Raw genomic sequence first — 20,609 nt, 5'->3', positions numbered from 1 at the left:
GTTGATATGTAGGAGTTCTTTGGGTATTCTGGCTATAAGTCCTTTGTCAGATATGTAGATATACGTGTAGATGTAGATTTATCTATCTCTATATATATTGAATGTTATTTCCCAATTGTGCCTGGATTTTTTCATTTTTCTCAGTAATGCCTTTTGATGAATCCTATTTAAGACATCTTTCAATGCAGCGTATGGAAAGTTGGGGAAAAAGAAATGTTTGCTTAATTCCAGGCCAGGAATATATTTTCTTACCTTATAGTTTTGCCTTTTTCATTTAGGCCTCTAAGATTAATTTTTGTGTATGAGGTGAGGTAGAAGTTAAGTTTTTTTCTTTCTTTCTTTTTTTTCTACATGGGTATTCAGTTATTTCAGTGCCATTGACTGACTGTATATGAAAAGGTCTATTGCTGTAATCTGAAGTATGCTTCATTAGTCTATTTCTTTAGACTCATGCAACTACTACTACTGCCTTACTCATGAGAAGTTGTAAACTCTGGTAGCAAAAGCCCTCCAGATTTGTTCTTCTTTCATATTTACTTGGCTGTTCTAGGTCTTTTGTATTTCTATATCAAGTTTAGGATCAGCTAGCTAATTTTTACCAAAAAAATTATTGGGGTTCTAAATTGAAATTGCTTTGACTCTATATAGATCAATCTAGGGAGCCTTGACCTCTTAACAATATTGAGAGTTCTCCGGTCCCTGAAATGGCATATGCTTCATTTATTTAGGTGTTCTTTAATATCTATTAATATTTTTATGGTTCCCAACATAGAGGGGAATCATATCTTCCTTTAGATTTTTTCCTAGTTATTTATTTATATTGTATAAAAACACCAACTTATTTTTTAAAAATAAATATATTTATTTTTATATATTAATCTGAAATCTTGTGATTTGCTAAATTTATTCCTTCAGTAGACAAATTGTAGATTTCTTTGGATTTTTCAGAGCATCTGTGAGTAGACATTTTTGCTTCTTCCTTTCCTATACCTGTGACACTTACTTCTTTTTATTTCCTTATTTTAATGGTATAGACTTCAAGTACAGTGTGAAATAGAATTATAAAAGTGGACATCTTTGTCTTATTCCTGGTTTCAAGTATAATATTACCTCTAGATTTTTTGTATAGACCCCTTTTCAGGTTGAGGAAGCTCCCTTTTCCCCTTGTTTATTGAGGATTATTTTGTTTCTAATCATTAAGTGGCAGTGAATTTTATCAAATGCACTTTTTTTGCATATTTGAAGATAAGCATAAAATTTTTCTCCTTCATTCTGTCGTTTGTTGATTTTCAAATATTATATGTGTACCAACCTTGCACCGCTCAGATAAACCCATTTGATCAAGATGTATTATCCTTTTCATATATTACTACAGTTGATTTGTTATGATTTTCTTCATATATGTTAATGTATAATACTGGTCTGTAATTTCTTTTTTTTTTTTTTACAGTGCTGCTATCATGCTTTGGTGTCTCGGTTATATTGGCCTCATAACACAAATTGAAAAGCATTTCCTTTTTTTCCAAAAAGTTTTGACGTAACTGGTATTTCAATAATGAAGCTATCTGATCCTAGAGTTTTCTGTGTGAGGAGATTCTTTTGTAGATAATGATTATTCAGATTTTCTATTCATTCTGTTTGTTTTAGAAACTTGTGATTTTTAAGCAACTTTACTATTTCCTTTAGGTTTCATTTATTGGCACACAGTTGCTCATAATTGCCCGGTAATTCCCTCTAAATATCTATAGAGTCTGTAGTCATGTCATTTCTTTCGTCTTGATACTGGTAGTTTGTTTGCTGGCCTTGTTCTTTACCTCTCCTCTCTCTCACTTTTCACAACTATTCCATCTTTCCTGTCACTGTTTTAGCTTAGGACAATATCATCTGTTGCTTGGACTGTTTAAATAACCTCAGATTACCTTTCCTGTTTCCAGAGTCTTTTTTTCTCTGTTTTGTCCACCTCTTTTATAAGAAGAAAGATCTTTCTAAAGTGCAAGTGTAATTAAATCTTTCTCAACTTAGAACTTTGTAATAGTTTCCTAATGCCTTCAGAATAAAAACCTAAGCTCCTTCCTATGGAATACTATGTGTCTCAGGAGATGCCTGTCTCTACTGTGTTTTTTTCTCTCTTTTAATCTCTCCCTGCAAGCCATAGAGAACTGTATTTTACTGCCTTTTTAGGTGTTCTAATTCGTCATTCTCTGTATTAAACTTGAATGCAGTGTTTCTGACATGAAATGATCGCTATTAACTAGACAAAATTATCTTCTGACTTATCCTTTACTGGTAATTATTGTTAATACTTGATTGGCATGGTCTCAATTTTTATTACTATTTATTTGAAGTCACACCTTTTATTCATTCTATCTTTATTTTTTTCAATTCTTCTTTAAATTCACAGAAATATCTAACCTCAAAGCACTTTTTAAGGTCAGTTTCAGTTTATTATTCTCTCACATCATATTCAGCAATAGCGATACATCTATTTGTGATCATGAGAATACCTGTCAGACAGCTATCTGATCTCTACTCCCCAATACCAGTGACGATGAGTTTTGTTTCAGTTTGGAAGAGTTGTTGTTGGTATTGATGAGTCACCCAGATGACTATGTGATGTATATTTCTTTACATAGTTTGCAAAGTGAAAAACATTCTTCTGACCCGGCCAGCCAGTTTGGAGGTAAAGCAGTTGTTTCTTTTCTTGTCAGTCCCTTCACCTCTTCACTCCCTGGGGAATCAGGATGTCCCATGTTATTTTTAACAGCCTAAACACTTCAAACTTTTATTCTCCTGTTGGATTTGAAAGGGGGATGTTATTAGCTCTGTCTTGATGTAGTAGGGGCTCTGAAAGTCTGTTTGGATAACACTGAAGATTGGAGGAAATGTGACTCTGTCTGTGTATTTTAAGCCCCTAAGGTAAGATCAGAAAGCGTCTGGGGCAGTGAGAGCCAAATAGTTGAAGTCATACATTAATTATGGTCATGAATCATTTTTATTTTTAAAGTCTTTACCATTTGACAAAGTTGTTTGCATAGTACCAGTGAAGTTTTGAGGCAGCACTTTCGTCCTTTTAAAGTAACAGACCATTTTGTTGATTTCTCCTCTGGGTTGATAAATGCCTATCATTTTTAGAATTCTGGTGACATTTTTAGTATAAATTGCTTTTTCCCCTTCCTGAATAAGTGGACTTTGTTTTTATGCGATTTTTGTATTTTTAAGTTACAAATATAGAAAACTATCACATTGATCATTCAGTTAATGTCCCACTTATAGTAATAAAAAATACCAAATCTTGGATCTGTGCTTTTATGTTCAAACATTTAGACATTGAGCCAGCAAAGATATTTTGAGTGCTTCCTTTGTGCCACATTTCTTTATAAGCATTTGGAATATATATAAGGAAAGGAGATTCTCTCTCTCTCTCTCTCTCTCTCTCCCCCCCTTCTCTCTCTCCCTTTCCCTCCCTCCCTCCCTCCCTCCTTCTTTCTTTCACAAAGATCTAGTGAGGAAACAGGCAAGGAAATAAACTTGTTGTTAGAAAATGTATTTTTATGATATTTGTGGGAGTATCATACATTTTATGCAGTACATTTTTGGAGAAAGGAGTGTCTCTATATGTCTGGAATTGTCAGGAAAGGCTCTTGAAGAAGAGGTTATGCTTGAGCTGCTTCCTAATGAATTAAGAGTTTACTTACCTGTTAAGGGACAGGGAGAACTTGTAGGCAGCTCAACAGCTCATAAAACGTTACAAAAGGAAGAAATGGCATGACGTGTTTGGAGAATTGCCAGTTGTTCAATATTGCTGGAATTGAAGGTGACTGGTAAAAAATATCAGGAAATGAGGCTGAAGATGTAGGTAGGAACCATATCACAAAGAGTCTTACCTTGCTTTAAAACTTTTTAGAGCTACTTTTGTAAGAGAGTATTATTGTCTTAACACATACACACACACCCAGAGCAAGAGGCAATAGATGGATTATAATCTCCTCTGTTGGATTCCTTAGGAGTCATGAGAAATTTTTGAATTACTTACTGATTTCGTGTGCAAAGTGGCTATAACTAGAGTTCGTCCCTTTTAGATGACCTAAAAAATCCTTAATAACTGTGCCACCAAATCTTTAACAAAATGAACCTCCCATATGTATGATGTATCTCATGTGAGGATTGATGAAATTTGTAAAAATTGAACTAATCATGTTAGGATTGATGAAATTTGTAAAAATTGAACTAAAATTTGCACAGAGCAAAATGTGCAGATTTGAAGTATATATTCTGTGAGTTTGGGTGTCCTCCTCATCCCAGTCAGGACATAGAACATTTCCATCACCTAAGATTGTTCCTTTGTTCCCCCTGCTCTCTATCAGTCAGTTATTGCCCATCCCACATAGGCAGCCAGCCACTCTTCTGATTTGTCATCACAGATGATAGGGGTTATATCTGTTCTTAAACTTTGTGTAAAAGGAATCATACAGTCTGTACTTTTTTGTTTCTTGTTTTTTCTTTTCACTCAGCATCTTGTTTATTAAATCCATCCCTATTGGTGTATGGATCAGTGATATCTTCCTTTTTATTGCTAAGTAGACTTTCGTTGTATGAGTATACCTCAGTTTATGGATTCCCTTGTTTGGTGGTTTTCTATGCACATTCTTATATAAGTTTTTTTGTGGACATATTTTATTTTTCTTAGGTAAATACCTAGCAGTAGAATTCCTGGGCCATAAGTTAGCTGTATGTTTAACTTTGTGAGAAAAAATTTCTCAACATGGTGCTATCATAAAGTTTTTATTTTGAAATCTCATTTCCCGATCGTTTGTGACTACTACAGGAATACTTCGAGGATATTGCAGATACGGTTTCAGGCCACCACAATAAAGTGAATATTGCAGTAAAGCAAGTCACAAGGATTTTCTTGTTTTCCCAGTGGATATAAAAGTTGTGTTTACATTATACTGTAGTCTATTAAGTATGCAGTATCACTGTGCCTAATAACAATATATGTTCTTTAATTTAAAAATACTTTATTGCTAAAAACTATTGATTATGTGAACCTTCATAAGTCATACTATTTTGCCTCAATATTGGTAGCTGCTGACTACTTAGGGAGGTAGTTAATGAAGACTGGGGTAGCTGTGGCAATTATTTAAAGTAAAAGACAGGAAAGTTTGCCACATTGATTCATTTTTCTTTCTTGAAAACATTTCTTTATAGCATGCCATGCTGTTAGATAGGTTTTATCTACAGTAGTACTTCTTTCAAAATTGGAGTCAGCCCTTCCTCTTAACTCCTGCTGCTACTTTATCGATTAAGTTTACGTAATATTATAAATCCTTTGTTGTCATTTCAACAATGTTCGCATTATCTTCGCCAGGAATAGATTCTATATCTCGAGAAACCACTTCTTCTGCTCATCCGTAAGAAGCAACTGCTCATCCAATTAAGTTTGGTCTTGAGATGGCAGTAGTTTGATCACATTTTCAGGCTCCATTTCTAATTCTACTTCTCCTGACGTCTCTAACACTCTGCAGTTCCTTAGTCATTGGCTGCAGAATGGATGTTGTATTAGTAGGCATGAAGACAATGTTAATCTCATTGTACATCTCTGTTGGAGCTCTTGGGTGACCAGATAAATTGTCAATGAGCCAGAGAGAGGGAAGGAGGGAGGGGGTTGCGGTCTTGGAGTGTGATACACCTTTTGGGGGCAAGACACAATTGTAAGAGGGACTTTATCTAACAAATGCAATCAGTGTAACCTGGTTTCTTGTACCCTCAATGAATCCCCAACAATTAAAAAAAAAGAAAAAAAGACATGACCAAAAAAATTGTCAATGAACAGCAGTATTTTGAAAGGAATCTTTTTTTCTGAGGAGTAAGGCACTTAAAATATATAGGAAACCATGCTGTAAACTGATGGGCTGTCATCCAGACTTTATAGTTTCATTTATAGAGCATAGGCAGAATAGATTTAGCAAAATTCTTAAGAGACCTAGGATTTTCATAATAATAAATGAGCCTTGGCTTCAACTTAAAGTCTTAGCCCCTACCAAGAGAGTCAGCCTGTCCTTTGAAGCTTTGAAGCCAGGTGTTGACTCTTCCTCTCTAGCTATGAAAGTCCCAGATAACATCTTCCAGTAGAAGTCTGTTTCATATACATTAATAGCTACCTTCGTGTATGATCTTAGCTAGATCTTCTGCATGACTTGCTAAAGCTTCTACATCAGCAGTTACTGCTTTACCTTGCATCTTTGTCTTCTGAACATGGGTTATTTCTTTAAACTTCATGAACTAACTCTTCTTAGCTTCCAGCTTTTCTTCTGGAGCTTCCTCACCTTCATATCATTAAAGAGTTAGAGCCTTGCTCTGGATTAGGCTTTGGCATAAGGGAATATTGTGGCTGCTGGGATTAATCCAGACCACTAAAACTTTCTTATATCATTGATAAGGCTGTTTTGCTATCTTATCATTCATTTGTTCACTGGAGTTACACTTTTCATTTCCTTCAAGAACTTTTCCTTTGTGCTAACAATTTATCTAATTGGTGCAAGAGATCTAGCTTTTAGCTTATCTGGCATTCAACATGACTTTCTCCCTAAATCATTAGTAGCGTTTGTTTCAAAGTGAGAGACATAGGAGTCTTTCTTTCACGTGAACACTTAGAGGCCATTTTAGGGTTATTAATTGGCCTAATTTCTTTTTGTTTTTAATCTTAGATTATTATGGGGGTATATATATTAGGTTACAAACTTTGCTTTTTATATGGCTGAAGTCAGGTTCTAGTTGTGCCCTTCACCCAGGAGGTGTGTGATATTCCCACGCAATGCACCTATTTGGTTGAAATTCCCAGCAACTGGGTAATTGGCTTAATTTCAGTAATGTTGTGTCTCAGAAAACATGAAGCCAAACAAGGAGAGAGATGGGAAACAGCCAGTCAGTGGCGTAGTCAGAACATTTGCAAATATACGCAACATTTATCAATCAACCTCACCATCTTATATAGGTACAGTTTGTGGTATCCCAAACAGTTACAATAGTAACATCAAAGATCACATATCACCATAATAGATATAATAATAATAGGAAATTTGAAATACTTCAAGGATCACCAAAATGTGAGACTGAGACATGAAGTAAGCACATTCTATAGGAAAAATGGCGCTAATAGACTTTCTCAGTGCAGAGTTGCTACAAACCTTCAATCTATGCAAAAAAACACAGTGTCTGCGAAGCACAGTAAAGCAAAATACGATAAAATGAGATATGCCTATATATAGAAAGATAATGGATTTTTTGGGGGGTATCTTGACCTTATTTCCAGTGACCTTGCTAAATTTACTTATTAATTCTAGTAGTTGTTTTGTAGCTTCCTAATGATTTTCCACATGACAATCATGTCATCTGCAAATAAAGACAGTTTGACTATTTTTTATATGAAAAGTATAAGAAATATATACCCCCCCAAAAAACCCAAACCAAAAAAAGGAAAAAGTCCCACAAAGCCATAAGTAAATCAAAGATGACAATAGATCTTAATTTTTTCAGTGTTTCTTTTTTTTTGAAACAGAGCCTCAAGCTGTTGCCCTGGGTAGAGTGCTGTGGCATCACAGCTCACAGCAACCTCCAAGTCCTGAGCTTAAGTGAGTCTCTTGCCTCAGTCTCCCAAGTAGCTGGGACTACAGGCACCTGCCATTGTTGTTTGGCAGGCCCGGGCTGGATTTGAACCCTCCAGCTCTGGTGTGTATGGCTGGCGCCTTAGCTGCTTGAGCTACAGGTGCCGAGCCTTCAGTGTTTCTTGAAAGAAACCTTACTGAGAATGGAGTTGCTTATTTAGACTTTGGCCCAGTATTTAAATCTTCCTATTTGCTTTCTGTTGTCTTTTGGTTGTTTTCTTACCTGTTTCAGAGTGCTGGCTGCTTTGATTCAACCTTCTTATGAGGTTATTGTGAATTCTTTTTTCCTTAGTACTAGTCAGCCTTAATAGTAGTGATACTCCCTCAGTGACTTCAGCAATCCACTTAATTTCTCTGGGTCTCAGTTTCCACATTTATAAAATGATAGGATTTGACTATTATTTTCTTTTCTCTTTTTTGAGGCAGAGTCTTACTATGTCACCCTCATAGAGTGCTGTGGCATCACAGCTCACAGCAACCTCAAACTGTTGGGCTTAAGTGATTCTCTTGCCTCAGCCTCCCAAGTAGCTGGGATTACAGCCCCTGCCATAACTCCTGGCTATTTGTTGTTGTTGTTGTCATTGTTGTTTAGCAGGCCCAGGCCGGGTTTGAACCCACCAACCCCAGTGCATTACATCAGCACCCTAACCACTGAGCTGTAGGCACTGAGCCCCATATTATTTTCTGTTGACTCTTCCTGACTCTTTTGAGTTCTTCATCCTAGCTCTCAATACATCAGAAACAGGCAGGAATAGAAAGGGTATTTTAGAGCTTTATTGTTTTAGGATTTATTGTAACCCTCCTCCCCCCTATTTCATTGTAAACAGAATTGAGAAGCAATCAGTTGGGTTCAGTATTAGTTCTGTTTATCCTGGGAGGTTTGTCATTTATATCTGTGGCTCTGTGTTTACAGTTAACTCACATTTTTTTATAACTTATATTTCTAGGCTTCATAGAGCCCAGTGTGCAATTAAACAGACTCAGGTAACTGTTCAGAAAATTGGAAAAGAAATTGAAGAAAAATTAAGACTCACGTCTACAAGCAATGAGCTGGTAGGTTTTTATGTATTTACCTGTTACTCTTCTTGTTGTCTAAAGGGGAGTATCATATTCTTTTAGGATTAATATTTTTCAAAAAGCTTTAGGTAGTTATTATTTTCTTGATGTTTCCCTTGGACTTCTGTTGCCATTTAAGTGTTGAGAATACACTTTCCCATCTGCTAATAATGTCACATACAAAGTGCCTGGTTTATTCTGCTAGATGAAACTTTAGATTACATACAATTTCTTAGAAGATAATGAAAAAACTATTTGATTAATGTATTATAAGTGTGAACTCGAAATATGAACTGTATAGTGAATGAAAAATAGCTGCCAGGAGAAAAATACTGAACTACAGTGCCTAATCTACTTTCAGAAGATGAATGTAGTATTATAATTGTTAGGATTGGAGCTTAATAGGCTGCTTTGTGGACCATGTTCTTTTTTGGGAAATACTCTCTTTTAAAGAGGCTTTTCTAAAGAAATAGAAATTAGAACTCAGATAGATGAAACACATTAGTATATTTGGGTTGCTTTATACTCTTCCTAGTAAAGTATAAAGAAAGTATATAGTAAAGGAAAAGAAAAGTATCTATTTTGGAATAAAGATTCTGTTATCATAAACACAGAATAGTGAGCATGGCTAATAAATTGAGCTTTTCTTAAAGCCACATGGCTATGAATGGCTTCATATGAAATTTGTTCTATGAATTACAATATTTAAAATTCAAATTTTGGCTGGAGGGGTGGGTCATACCTGTTAATCTAGCACTCTGGGATACTGAGGCAGGTGAATTGCTTGAGCTCAGGAGTTTGAGACCAACTTGAGCAAGTGTGAGACCTTGTCTCTACTAAAAATAGAAAAATAAAACAGAAACAAAACTAGCCAGGCATGGTTGCACATGCCTATAGTCCCAACTGGGAGGCTAAGGCAAGAGGATTGCTCATCCCAAGAGTTTGAAGTTGCTGTGAATTCTGACACCAGAGCACTTGACCAAGGACAACAGAGTGAGACTCTGTCTCCCCCCCAAAAAACCAAACCAAACAAAACATATATATATGTATATTTAAAACTTTAAGTTCTAGATAAAATTTTCTAAGTATTTATTTGCACAGACTCATTATTATAGGTAAGCAGCATCTTCCTGTTGTCATTTGTGCTACTATCAGCTTGGTAGAATGCCTTCATATCCCAAACAAAAGCTCCTTGTTACCTTGAAGATTTGCTCAAGACAATAATATAATAGAAGAATTATGGTAAAGTAGCAATTCAATTAATCTTCCTTCTTATGGAATTTGAAATTAATTAGTTCAGACTGTATAAAATTGTTGAATTTGACCTGTAAATGACAACTTCATGTAGTTCAAACTAATATATAAATTAGCTGATAACTATACCTGGCACATAGCAGACATACAAAATATGGTAGCCACAATAACTACAGTGTTCTTATTATTTATATTACTTTCCTTGTCTATAGAAAAATCTTTCATTTTTCAGATACTGTTAAATAAACCTTTCACTGTAATTCAGTTGCAGTAAAGGACCAAATTCCAGATCATAAGTATATTGCAGAGGGAGAAAAAATAGCTAATTTTAATCCTCTTTGTGATATACAAAACTGATAAATGTTTAGAGCCTTTGAGGGGAAATTGCTAGGCTTTATTTGTTTTTTAATTTTCTTCTCCCAGAGCAAGACTGGGAGATTAATTATTTTATTAAATAACAACATATGCTTTATTTCAGTATAGCAAAATGTATTTTTTAAATTCCTATTTTTTAAAAAATATAAGTGGGAACGTGCACAACAGGGCGATAGAATGTATGAGTTTAAAGAGGTCAAGTTCAGAGGTTCATTGCATGTTTTTATTCTGCCTAGTTACTTCGTAGATTATCATTAGATTTTTGCACTGAATATGAATGTAGAAATCATCTACTTTGCTGATAACCCCATTTAATGCTGCACCATCCTTTCAGTACATTCTCTCTCTTTTCTAACTCTATTTTTCTCCGTAGTATTTATTGCTATTTATGATATATGTAGTATACTATATTTTTCTGTTTCTCTAAACTCTATAATCAGAGGGATTTTTGCCTTTTTTTTCACTGCTGTAGCTCCAGCGTCTGGAAAAGTGTTTGACACATAGTGTTAAATAGTAAATATTTGTTGAATTTATGAATGAGTCTAACGCAATGTCTCCTCCCCTTTTTTTCGAGATAGTGTCTTGCCCTGTTGCCTAGTCTAGAGTGCATGGCACCCCATTATAACTCACTGTAACCTAAAATTCCTGGGCTCAAGCCATTCTCCTGCCTTAGCTTCTTGAGTATCAAGTGCTACAGGCATGTGCACCCAGCTAATTTTTCTGCCCCTTTTTTTTTTTTTTAAGAGAGACAAGGTCTTGCCCTTGCTCAAGCTACTCTCCAACTTCTGATCTCAAGCAATTCTCCCACTTAGGCCTCCAAGAGTGCTAGGATTAGAGGTGACCCAGCACACCTGGCTACATAATGTCCTCTTAAAATAGGCAAGGAATATGAAGCTTGAAGAAGAGGATCAGTTTCTCATGATCATTTCACAAATAGAGATAGCAAGTTTGGTTTACTTGTTTTCTTTCAGGGAATAATGCCATCTTTGTGTTAGTCACCTTAAGGTCTACCTATAGCATATTAGAAATCTTTACTATTATCTTTTTTCCTCATTGCCTTTTCAAATTGGCCTAAGGCCATCATATTCTGACCCAAGCACTTTCAATATATAGTAGAACCTCTGTAAGTTGATACTGAAGGGACTATAACAAACTGGTCAACATATGCAGGTGGTCAACGTTCGAACTAGGCCCCCATTGTATTGATATACACATGTGGTACATGCCTGGTCTGTGAAAATTAGGTCAACTTAAGTGGGTCATCAGTATAGGGAGGTGGTCAACTGTGGAGATTCTACAGTGTAAGAATTAATTTTTAGTCTAAGTAAATATACAGTGAAAAAGCAAATTTGATGTTGAAAGAAATCAGATTACCTTTTACCACATTATAACTAACTTTATTATAAGAAATTGGGTTCACACTTGATGACTTTCAAAGATTGGATATCTCACACACCATCAATAGTCAATATTTTGGGGGGCACTTAATTATGAAATTTCTGCTTTTGTCACCTCAAATTTTTACTTGCATATTTCAGATTTTGTCAAGTGACTTTCCTGTATCCATTGAAATAATTGTATGCATTTTTTCTTTTCTTCTGGCATTATGGTGAAATACATTGGTCGAGTTTTTTAATGTTAGCCTAACTTTACCTTTCTGCCCTCTTAGGCTTGGTAAATTATTCTTTTATATATATTTTTAATCTATTCAAAACTTTAAAGGATTTATAATATATATACATACATATTCATAAAAACTATTGACCTGTAGTTTTGTTTTCTCATCATCTCTTTATTGTTTTTGTCAGGATAGTATTTGTCTCAGCTTAACTTTGGGGAAGTGTTTCTTCCTTTTTTATTTTCTAGTAGAATATATGTTGAACTGAAATTATTTATTGAACGTTTGGTTGAATTTACTTTTGAAGATGTCTGGCCTGGAATTTTCTTTGTGGGATGATTTTGAACTAGAAATTTGATTTCTTTAATATTTACAGGGTTATTCAAGTTATCTTCTTGAGTGAATTTAGTAGCTTCTGTCTTTCAAAGATTTGTTCATTCTTTTGGTCAGTCTCTTTCATTTTAACCATTGTAATGGTTATGTAGTGTTTTCTTGTTTTGATTCCCAATTAATATTTTTATAATAAGCACTTTTCACATCCTGTTGATCACATGTGTAGCTTTTTAAAAATATCAGTTAAAGTATTTTTGACCCCTTTAAATAAAACCTCTTTGTCTTAGATTTATAAGAAACTTACAAAGATAATTCCCAGAGTTCCCGTATACCTTATAGTTTTCCCTAATGTTGACATCTTCTATAACCATAGTACTTTTGCCATGATGGTACATGATCGAAACCAAAAAGTTAACATTGATATATTATTATTAACTATGGACTTTATTCAAGGCTTGCCAGTGTTTCCACTAATGTTTTTTTTTTAAATGAATAAACTTGTTATTTTAGAACAGTTTTAGATTGATAGAATTATCACAAAGATAGTACAAGGACTTACTTTGTATTCTCCACACCCAATTTCTCCTATTGTTTACATCTTACCTTAGTATAGTACGTTTGTTATAATTAATGAACCTATATTGATAAATTATCATTTACCAAAGTTCAAGCTTTATTCGGATTTTCTTAGCTTTTACCTAATGTCCCTTTTCTGTTCCAGAATCCCATCCAGGAATACATACTACATTTAGTAGTCATGCTTCTTCTTCTTCGTCGTCTTTTTTTTTTTTTTGTAGAGACAGAGTCTTACTTTATCGCCCTAGATAGAGTGACATGATGTCACACAGCTCACAGCAACTTTCAACTCCTGGGCTTAGGTCATTCTCTTGCCTCAGCCTCTATAGTAGCTGGGACTACAGGTGCCCGCCACAACGCCTGGCTATTTTTTTGTTGCAGTTCAGTCAGGTGCCGGGTTTGAACCCACCACCCTTGGTATATGGGGCTGAGCCACTGGTGCCGCCCAGTAGTCATGCTTCTTTAGGCTCTTCTTGGTTATGAAAATTTCTCACACTTTCCTTGTTTTGATGACCTTGACAGGTATTTTATATAGAATATATCTCAACTAGGATTTCTCTGATGTTTTTCTCTTGATTAGACTGCGTTCTAATGCTTTTTTAGTTTCAGTGTTTAGTCCAGATACCATATTGGATTTAGTCAGTGTGTCTTCCAAGTCTTCTCTGCTGTCTATCTTTTCTTTTTTAAATCAAATGACTAATCACTGTTGATGTTAACCTTCATCATTTGGTTAAGGTAGTATTTCCCAGATTTCTCTACTATAAAGTTCTCTTTCTGTACTTGACTTTTTGAAAGCAAGTTACTAAGTCCAGCCTGTAATGAAAAGGAAAGGAATTAAGTTCTACCTCCTGAGGGGGGAATATCTACATACATTATTTGGAATTCTTTGTGAGGAAGATTTGACCCTTCCCTTACTTAATCATTTATTTACCAAAATAGACTTACTATATATTTATTTCATACCATGTATTATAATCCAGTGCTGTCCTATTTATTTTATTGCTTGACTTGTGGCTTTGGCCACTGAGAGATCTTTCAAGTTGGCTCTTCTGTCCTTTTAGTATGGCCCCATCTCTTTTTTTGTTTTTAAAGTACTTCCTTACTTCCTGGCACTATGTGATTCAGGCTCATTTGTTTTTTTCCTATCCCAGCCCTGAAATCAGCCACTGGGTGGCTTTCATTGGATAATGGTGTTTAGAAACAAGATCTAGGCATTGGATGTGCCTGTTGCTACTGGGTTGTAACTGCTTTTAGGCCCTCTTCAGTGAACAGAGTTATGTATACACATGTACCTATCTATCTTTACCTATATTAGAATAAACACGAGTTTGGACTAATGATTTCAATTCTAATACCACAAGGTTCATTCTAGACTCGCCCTTCACTTGGTTTATTTGTATTATCTTTTTCTGAGAGTAAGAAATTTGGCTCCCATTATCTATAAATTGTTTACTTATTTGTTCAGTCCTGGCACATATGTAAAGTGATTTCAGATTTCTTTTCTCATTTCTAATTACAGGTTTTTTTTGTTAAATCATAGCTGTGTACATTAATGCAGTCATGGGGTACGATGTGCTGGTTTTATATACAATTTGAAATATTTTCATCAAACTGGATACAATTTTTGTTTTTTTATTTTGGAGTTGGAAGATGTATGTGTGTGAATTGCCATCTTAACAATATCGAGTCCTCTAATCCATGAATATGGGGTATATCTCTTTTATTTAGATTTTTCATTAATTTTGCCAATAAGGTCTTGTAGCTTTCGCTATAGAGATTTTGGACATCTTTTGTTAGAGTTATTCCTAAATGTTTTATGGGAATGTGGGGTAGTGGAGGCATTATTGCAAATGAAATTATTTTTGAATTTTCATTTTCCCTTTTTTTATATATATGAATATAATTAGTTTTAATTTATTAATCTATTGTGATCTTGTTACATTTACACTAGTTATATTATTTTGTAAATTTGGGGGATTTTCTGCATAAATAATCATATCTGCAAATTTGGACAGTTTTATGCCCTTTATTTAATTTTCCTGACTTAGACACCCAGTACAAGGTAGAAAAATATGGTAAGAATTGGAATATTTACATTATACCTAATGTTAAGGAGAAGCAATTCTTTCTCCATTAAATATAGTGGAAGCAATGTCCTTTTATTGGTTTTAGGAAATTCCCTCTTATTCCTGGTTTCTGAGAGTTTTTTTTTTTTTTATCATAAATAGATAATAAATTTTGTCAAATAGTTTTTCTACATGTGTTGAAATGATCTTGTGGTTTTCTTTATTCTCTTAATAGGTGAACTAAATTGATTTAGGTTCAGTTGTTTAACATTGCATTTCTGGAATAAACCTGAATTGATTATAATGTATAATTTCTTTTGTGTCCTATTTGATTTGATCTTGTAATAATTTAAGGGATTTTGCACCTATGTTTGTAAGGGATTTTGGGATGCAATGTTTTTAATTACTGTATCAGATTTTAGTATTAGGATTATGGTAGCCTGGAAAATTTGTTGGGCAGATTTTTGGTTTTTACTTTGTTTTGTTTTTCTATTCCATCTTGCTCAGAATTAGCAGTTTCCTGGGTCTTTTTAATATTTTCTAGTTCTTTGCTGATTTCAGATCTTTTTATTTATTATGAGACTATTTTACTTTTTTCATTTAGCATATTTATAAGATTGCCTTTAAAATATTGTCTGGTAGTCCTAACATCTGGATCATTGTGGCGTGATTTCCATGTTGATTGTCTGTTCCTTGGAGAATGAGTCACATTTTCCTACCTGTTCATATACTGGGTAATATTGCATAGTATCCTGGATATTGTTACATACTTAAATTACATATTTAAGTAGAATCTCTTGATTTTGTTACTTTGCTCCAAAGAATTTTGATGTTTTTATTTTAGCAGGCAGTTAACTTAATTGGGATCAAACTGTGATAACCTACAGTGGGCATTGGCTCAAATTTCAGTTTGGTTCTTTTACCCTTAGGTACTAGCTGCTTTCTCTTTGTCTCCTGCATGTGGTTTGCAGGGTTCGGTAAGAGACTTAGATTGAATTTAAAAAGAATTTGGGGTGCTCATTGTCTGACTTCCTCCATTCTGGCACTCTAGATTGCTTGACCTCTTTACCTTGCTTCTTCTGACCTGAAAGACAATTCTCTTTCTGTTACTGTTTGTCGCCACCCTCATGGCCATATAACAGAAAGGGAGGAAATTCACTGTGTTGTTTGCTTGTACCACTTTCTGACTCCCTTCCAAAATATGCCTAACATTGATTAGTCTCCAGAACTCTCAAATAATGTTTTATCCAGAATCTATACCTATTATATATGGGAATGCCAAGTTTGCTAGGTGATCATTCTCTTATTCCAGAAGCAGAACTCCTATATATTTTATTATTGTAGTTTTTACTATATCTTCCTAGCTAGTCCTGGGTTTCAGTCCTAATACTGCCATTGAATCTATGAAATTCATGGATTGGGTGAAATATTTTCTAAGGAAATCTTTTCTTTTTCTTAGCGATTGACTAGGTGTAAGTGCAATAGAAACAACTTATAAATGACATTTAAAAGCAAATTTGTTAACTTTTAGGACAACTGCAGTAGTTCTAAAACCTTTTTTTAGGCTGGTTCAATGGTAGTGGGTTATCAGAACTTATTAAAATTAGTGTCACTAAAGTTGGTATATAACCCCCACTGGTAAATTTGAATGACTTTTAACATTAAAAACAATGAAATAAAGCAAAAAATTAAAACCATTTTTTCAGATTGTTATTTCCAGTTTTGAAGGGAAAAATCCTATAGGTTAAGCCCTAAAAATCATGCCCTAAGCCATGCTTTTCACACTTTTTACTCTCAAGACTTCTTTATACTTATTTCTTTTTTTCTCATAATCTGAAGTCTTGCATTTCTTTATGCTCTTAAAAATTGTGATAATTTAAAGAATTTAGGGAATAGCTATTGATATTTAATTTCCTAATTCACTTTAAAGTCCAAATAATGAATTCATTACATGTTGATATAATGATGTATTTTATGAAAAAAAAAATATGTATATATAGACAGAGTCTGATTATGTTGCCCTGATAGGGCATCACAGCTCACAGCAACCTCAAACTCCTGGGCTTAAGAGATTTTCTTACCTCAGCCTCCCCAAGTAGCTGAGACTACAGACACCCACCACAACGCTCAGCTATTTTGGGGTTATAGTTGTCATTGTTGTTTGGCAGGCCCAGGCTGGATTTGAACCCGCCATCTTCAGTGTATGGGCTGGCACCCTAGCCACTGAGCTATAGGCGCTGAGCCATTTTTCTGAACAAAGTTTAGAGTTGTGTTGTTTTAAATTTTTGTGAATTTAATTTCTACTAAGCTAGATTTTAGCTTAGTAAGAGCTACTGTTTACCTTATTAAAAGATACCTGAACTCTCACATGTGCTTTTGTGGTAATCTGTTGCAATATAGTAAATCTGGTAGACTTTACTATACAATTAGGAGAAAATGAGAGTGAAAGGAGAATGTAACAGGTTAGTATTATTATGAACATATTTTTTATCTCACATACTGAAAAAAGTCTCAGGAACCCTCATGATTTCTGGGACTGCACTTTAAGAACTTTTATACCTAAGGCGTTTTTGCTCCAATGGTCACTTGCTTCCTTTACTGGTTAAGCATCCCTAATCGAAAAATCTGAAATCCAAAATGCTCCAATGAACATTTCCTTTTAGTGTCATGTTGGTACTCAAAAAGTTTTGAATTCTGGAGCATTTCAGATTTCAGATTTTTGGATTTGATATGCTCACCCTGTAATATATCATTTGTAGACAAGTATAACATTCTGAAATGAATGTCTGGCATTTTTCATGATTTTTTTGGTAAACCCTCATAAATAGGAATGTGTGTATCTGTGATGAATGTATCTGCAATTTTCAGTTCAGATACAGTGTTATATAAAAACACTGTAATTTAAATTAACAGTAATCCATTGGAGATTCATATGTGACATAGCACTTGGAGTAAACAGATAAATAGAATATAGAAACCTATTAGAATATACTTATGGGACATTAAGATCTTTGTGCAACTTATCTTTGACACTTAGAACAAAAGGAGAAATAGATCCCATATGCACAGGGTTTGTTCACTCATTAAAAATTAGAACCAACAAGCCTGGTTTTGAATGACTTGGTATATTCTATAAAGGAATGTTTTTCTATGCATGGGCCATAATACAAACATTATGCACATGCCTTCTTGTATTAGCTTAGTATTTAAATGAACTTGTCTCCTTAGTGTTTTGAATCTAGAAAATATCTCCGCATTTGAATGTGTATTTCAACTAAAGCAGATTAACCCTCTAGCCAGGCATATCCCTGTCTTATTTGAAGACTCATTTTTTTTCCTCTCTATTGTCTTCTCTCTGCTGGGTGGAATTTAATTTACATATTTTGTGAGAAAATTCTAGTTAAGGGAATTAAACACCTAGCTCTTGGTGGAAAAAGATAGCTTCTTAAGACTTTACCTATTTTTTTCTCAGTGATATTAGAATACTGTAGGCTTCTTGATCTACTTGATCTATTTCTTCATGGTCTTGACTATTTTATCGCTAAAGGAAACCCAAACTATTTTTTTTGGTTCCTTTTTCTTTCATAATAAGCAACCTCATTGTATTTTTTTCTAATTTTTGTAATTGTAAAATACATATAAGATTTATGATCTCAATTTTTAAATGTACAATTCAGTGGTATTAATATATTCATAATGTGCAACCATTACCACCCCCGTCTCCAAAACTATTTTCATCTTGTAAAACTGAAACTCTATATCCATTAAACACTTAACTCCCCCATTCCCCTGTATCCCAGTCCCTGGTAACCATGACTCTGCTTTCTGTCTCTATGATTTTGATTACTGTACTCTATCACCTTGTTTAAGTGGAATCATGCAGCATATATGCTTTTTTATGACAGGCTTATCACATTTAATACAGTGTCCTCAAAGTTCATCCCTGTTATACCATATTACAGAAATTCTTTCCTTTTTAAGGCTGAATAATATTCTATTTTATGTATGTACATACTACATTTGTTTATCCATTTGTCTGCTGATGGACACTTAAGTTGCTTCTGCATTTTAGAACCTCATTGACTTTTTTGTTTGTTTGTTTTTCAAGAGATAGGGTCTCTATCACTGAGGCTGGAGTGCGGTGGCTTGATCATAGCTCACTGCAGCCTCCAACTCCTGGGCTCCAGTGATTCTCCTGCTTCAGCCTCCCAGGCAGCTGAAACTACAAGTGTGTGCCACCACATCTAGCTAATCATTTTTATATTTCTTGTAGAGATAGAGCCTCACTATGTTACCCAGGCTGGTCTAGAACTCCTGGCCTCAAGTGATCCTCCCACCTCATCCTCCCAAAGTGCTAGGATTACAGGTGTGAGCTACTATGCCTGCCCCTCGTTATCTTTTTTTCTTTGTTTCTACAGTAGATTGGCAGGTCAAAATGGCTTTTGTCTTAAGTAGACCTAAATTTATAGAAGCACATAGTAGGTGCTTTATAAATATTTGTTTTGTTCAGAAAAATTGTTTAGGACCATTGTTATAAAAGCATTTATTTCATGGACTTTTCAAACCAAATATAATGATGATTGGAAATAAGATTTTCTGCTTATTTTCTTGGCTTAAATGTCTCTTACAGTTGATTATGCCATCTGTTTAGAATCAGTATTTCAGGGATGAGTAAGAAAACATTTTGGGTGAAAAATGATTGCTGTGACATACTTTTAACAAAACTGCCAAAATCATTTTTTATGCTCATTGCTTCAACAAGGCCATGCCATGATACATTTCACTGAGTTCCCAGGTGGCCTCATTGTGAGTCAAATCAGGATACTTTTTCCTTCTCTACCAGCTTATTCCAGATCTTGGTAGCCCATTTAATTAAATTAACAAATGGAGTAGTTTTTGTTATAATTTTAGTTAACTATTAGATACTTTAGCAACCTCAAACTCTTGGGCTTAAGAATTTTCTAGATATAGCCAAATTACTATTTGGTTAAGATTTTACTGACACCATTTGATAGGAAAAAAGGGCATGTATATTCATAGTACTGTAATTGTGTGTGTATGCGTAAATGTATGTATTTGTTGTAGGGAAAGGATTTTATATTAGCGTCTGTAGGTAAATTCCAACAAAGCATTTGGAGAAGAAAGGAGTCTGAGTACCCTTTAAAACATGTTTGATAAAGGTTTATGTAGGAAGTATTTTTATGGAAAAATAAGTTAACAAACTTATTTAACAAATTTAATTATATCTCTGCTGGTAGAATGTGTCAAGGATTTTGGTTTATTAAATCAACACTCAGTAAAGTTGACTTTTAAAATTAAAAACAATGAAATAAAGCAAAAAATTAAAACCATTTTTTCAGATTGTTAATTATTTCCAATTTTGAAGGGAAAAATCCTATAGATTAAGCCCTAAAAATCATGCCCTAAGCCATGCTTTTCACGCTTTTTAATCTCAAGACCTCTTTACACTTAATTCTTTTTTTCTCATAATCTGAAGTCTTACATTCCTTTATGTTCTTAAAAATTGTGATAATTTAAAGAATTTAGGGAATATCTATTGATATTTAATTTCCTAATTCACTTTAAAGTCCAAATAACAAATTCATAACATGTTGATATAATGATGTATTTTATGAAAAATAAATATATATATATATATTTTTTGAG

General features: G+C 34.2%; 1 protein-coding gene across 1 annotated transcript in view; it reads left to right on the top strand.

Moving 5' to 3' along the window:
* Nucleotides 1–20,609, top strand: part of UVRAG (UV radiation resistance associated) — a 322,439-nt gene that overhangs the window by 143,829 nt on the left and 158,001 nt on the right. Inside the window, exon 7 of the mRNA XM_003780887.2 lies at nucleotides 8,612–8,717. Coding sequence (XP_003780935.1) covers nucleotides 8,612–8,717 — 106 coding nt within the window. The remainder of the gene's footprint in view (nucleotides 1–8,611; nucleotides 8,718–20,609) is intronic.

Source organism: Otolemur garnettii, unplaced genomic scaffold (genome assembly GCF_000181295.1).
Source record: "Otolemur garnettii isolate 467f Iridium unplaced genomic scaffold, OtoGar3 scaffold00001, whole genome shotgun sequence".
Taxonomy (NCBI): Eukaryota; Metazoa; Chordata; class Mammalia; order Primates; family Galagidae; genus Otolemur; species Otolemur garnettii.
Note: the sequence above shows the minus strand (reverse complement) of the source record. Positions and strands in the feature narration are given on the sequence as shown.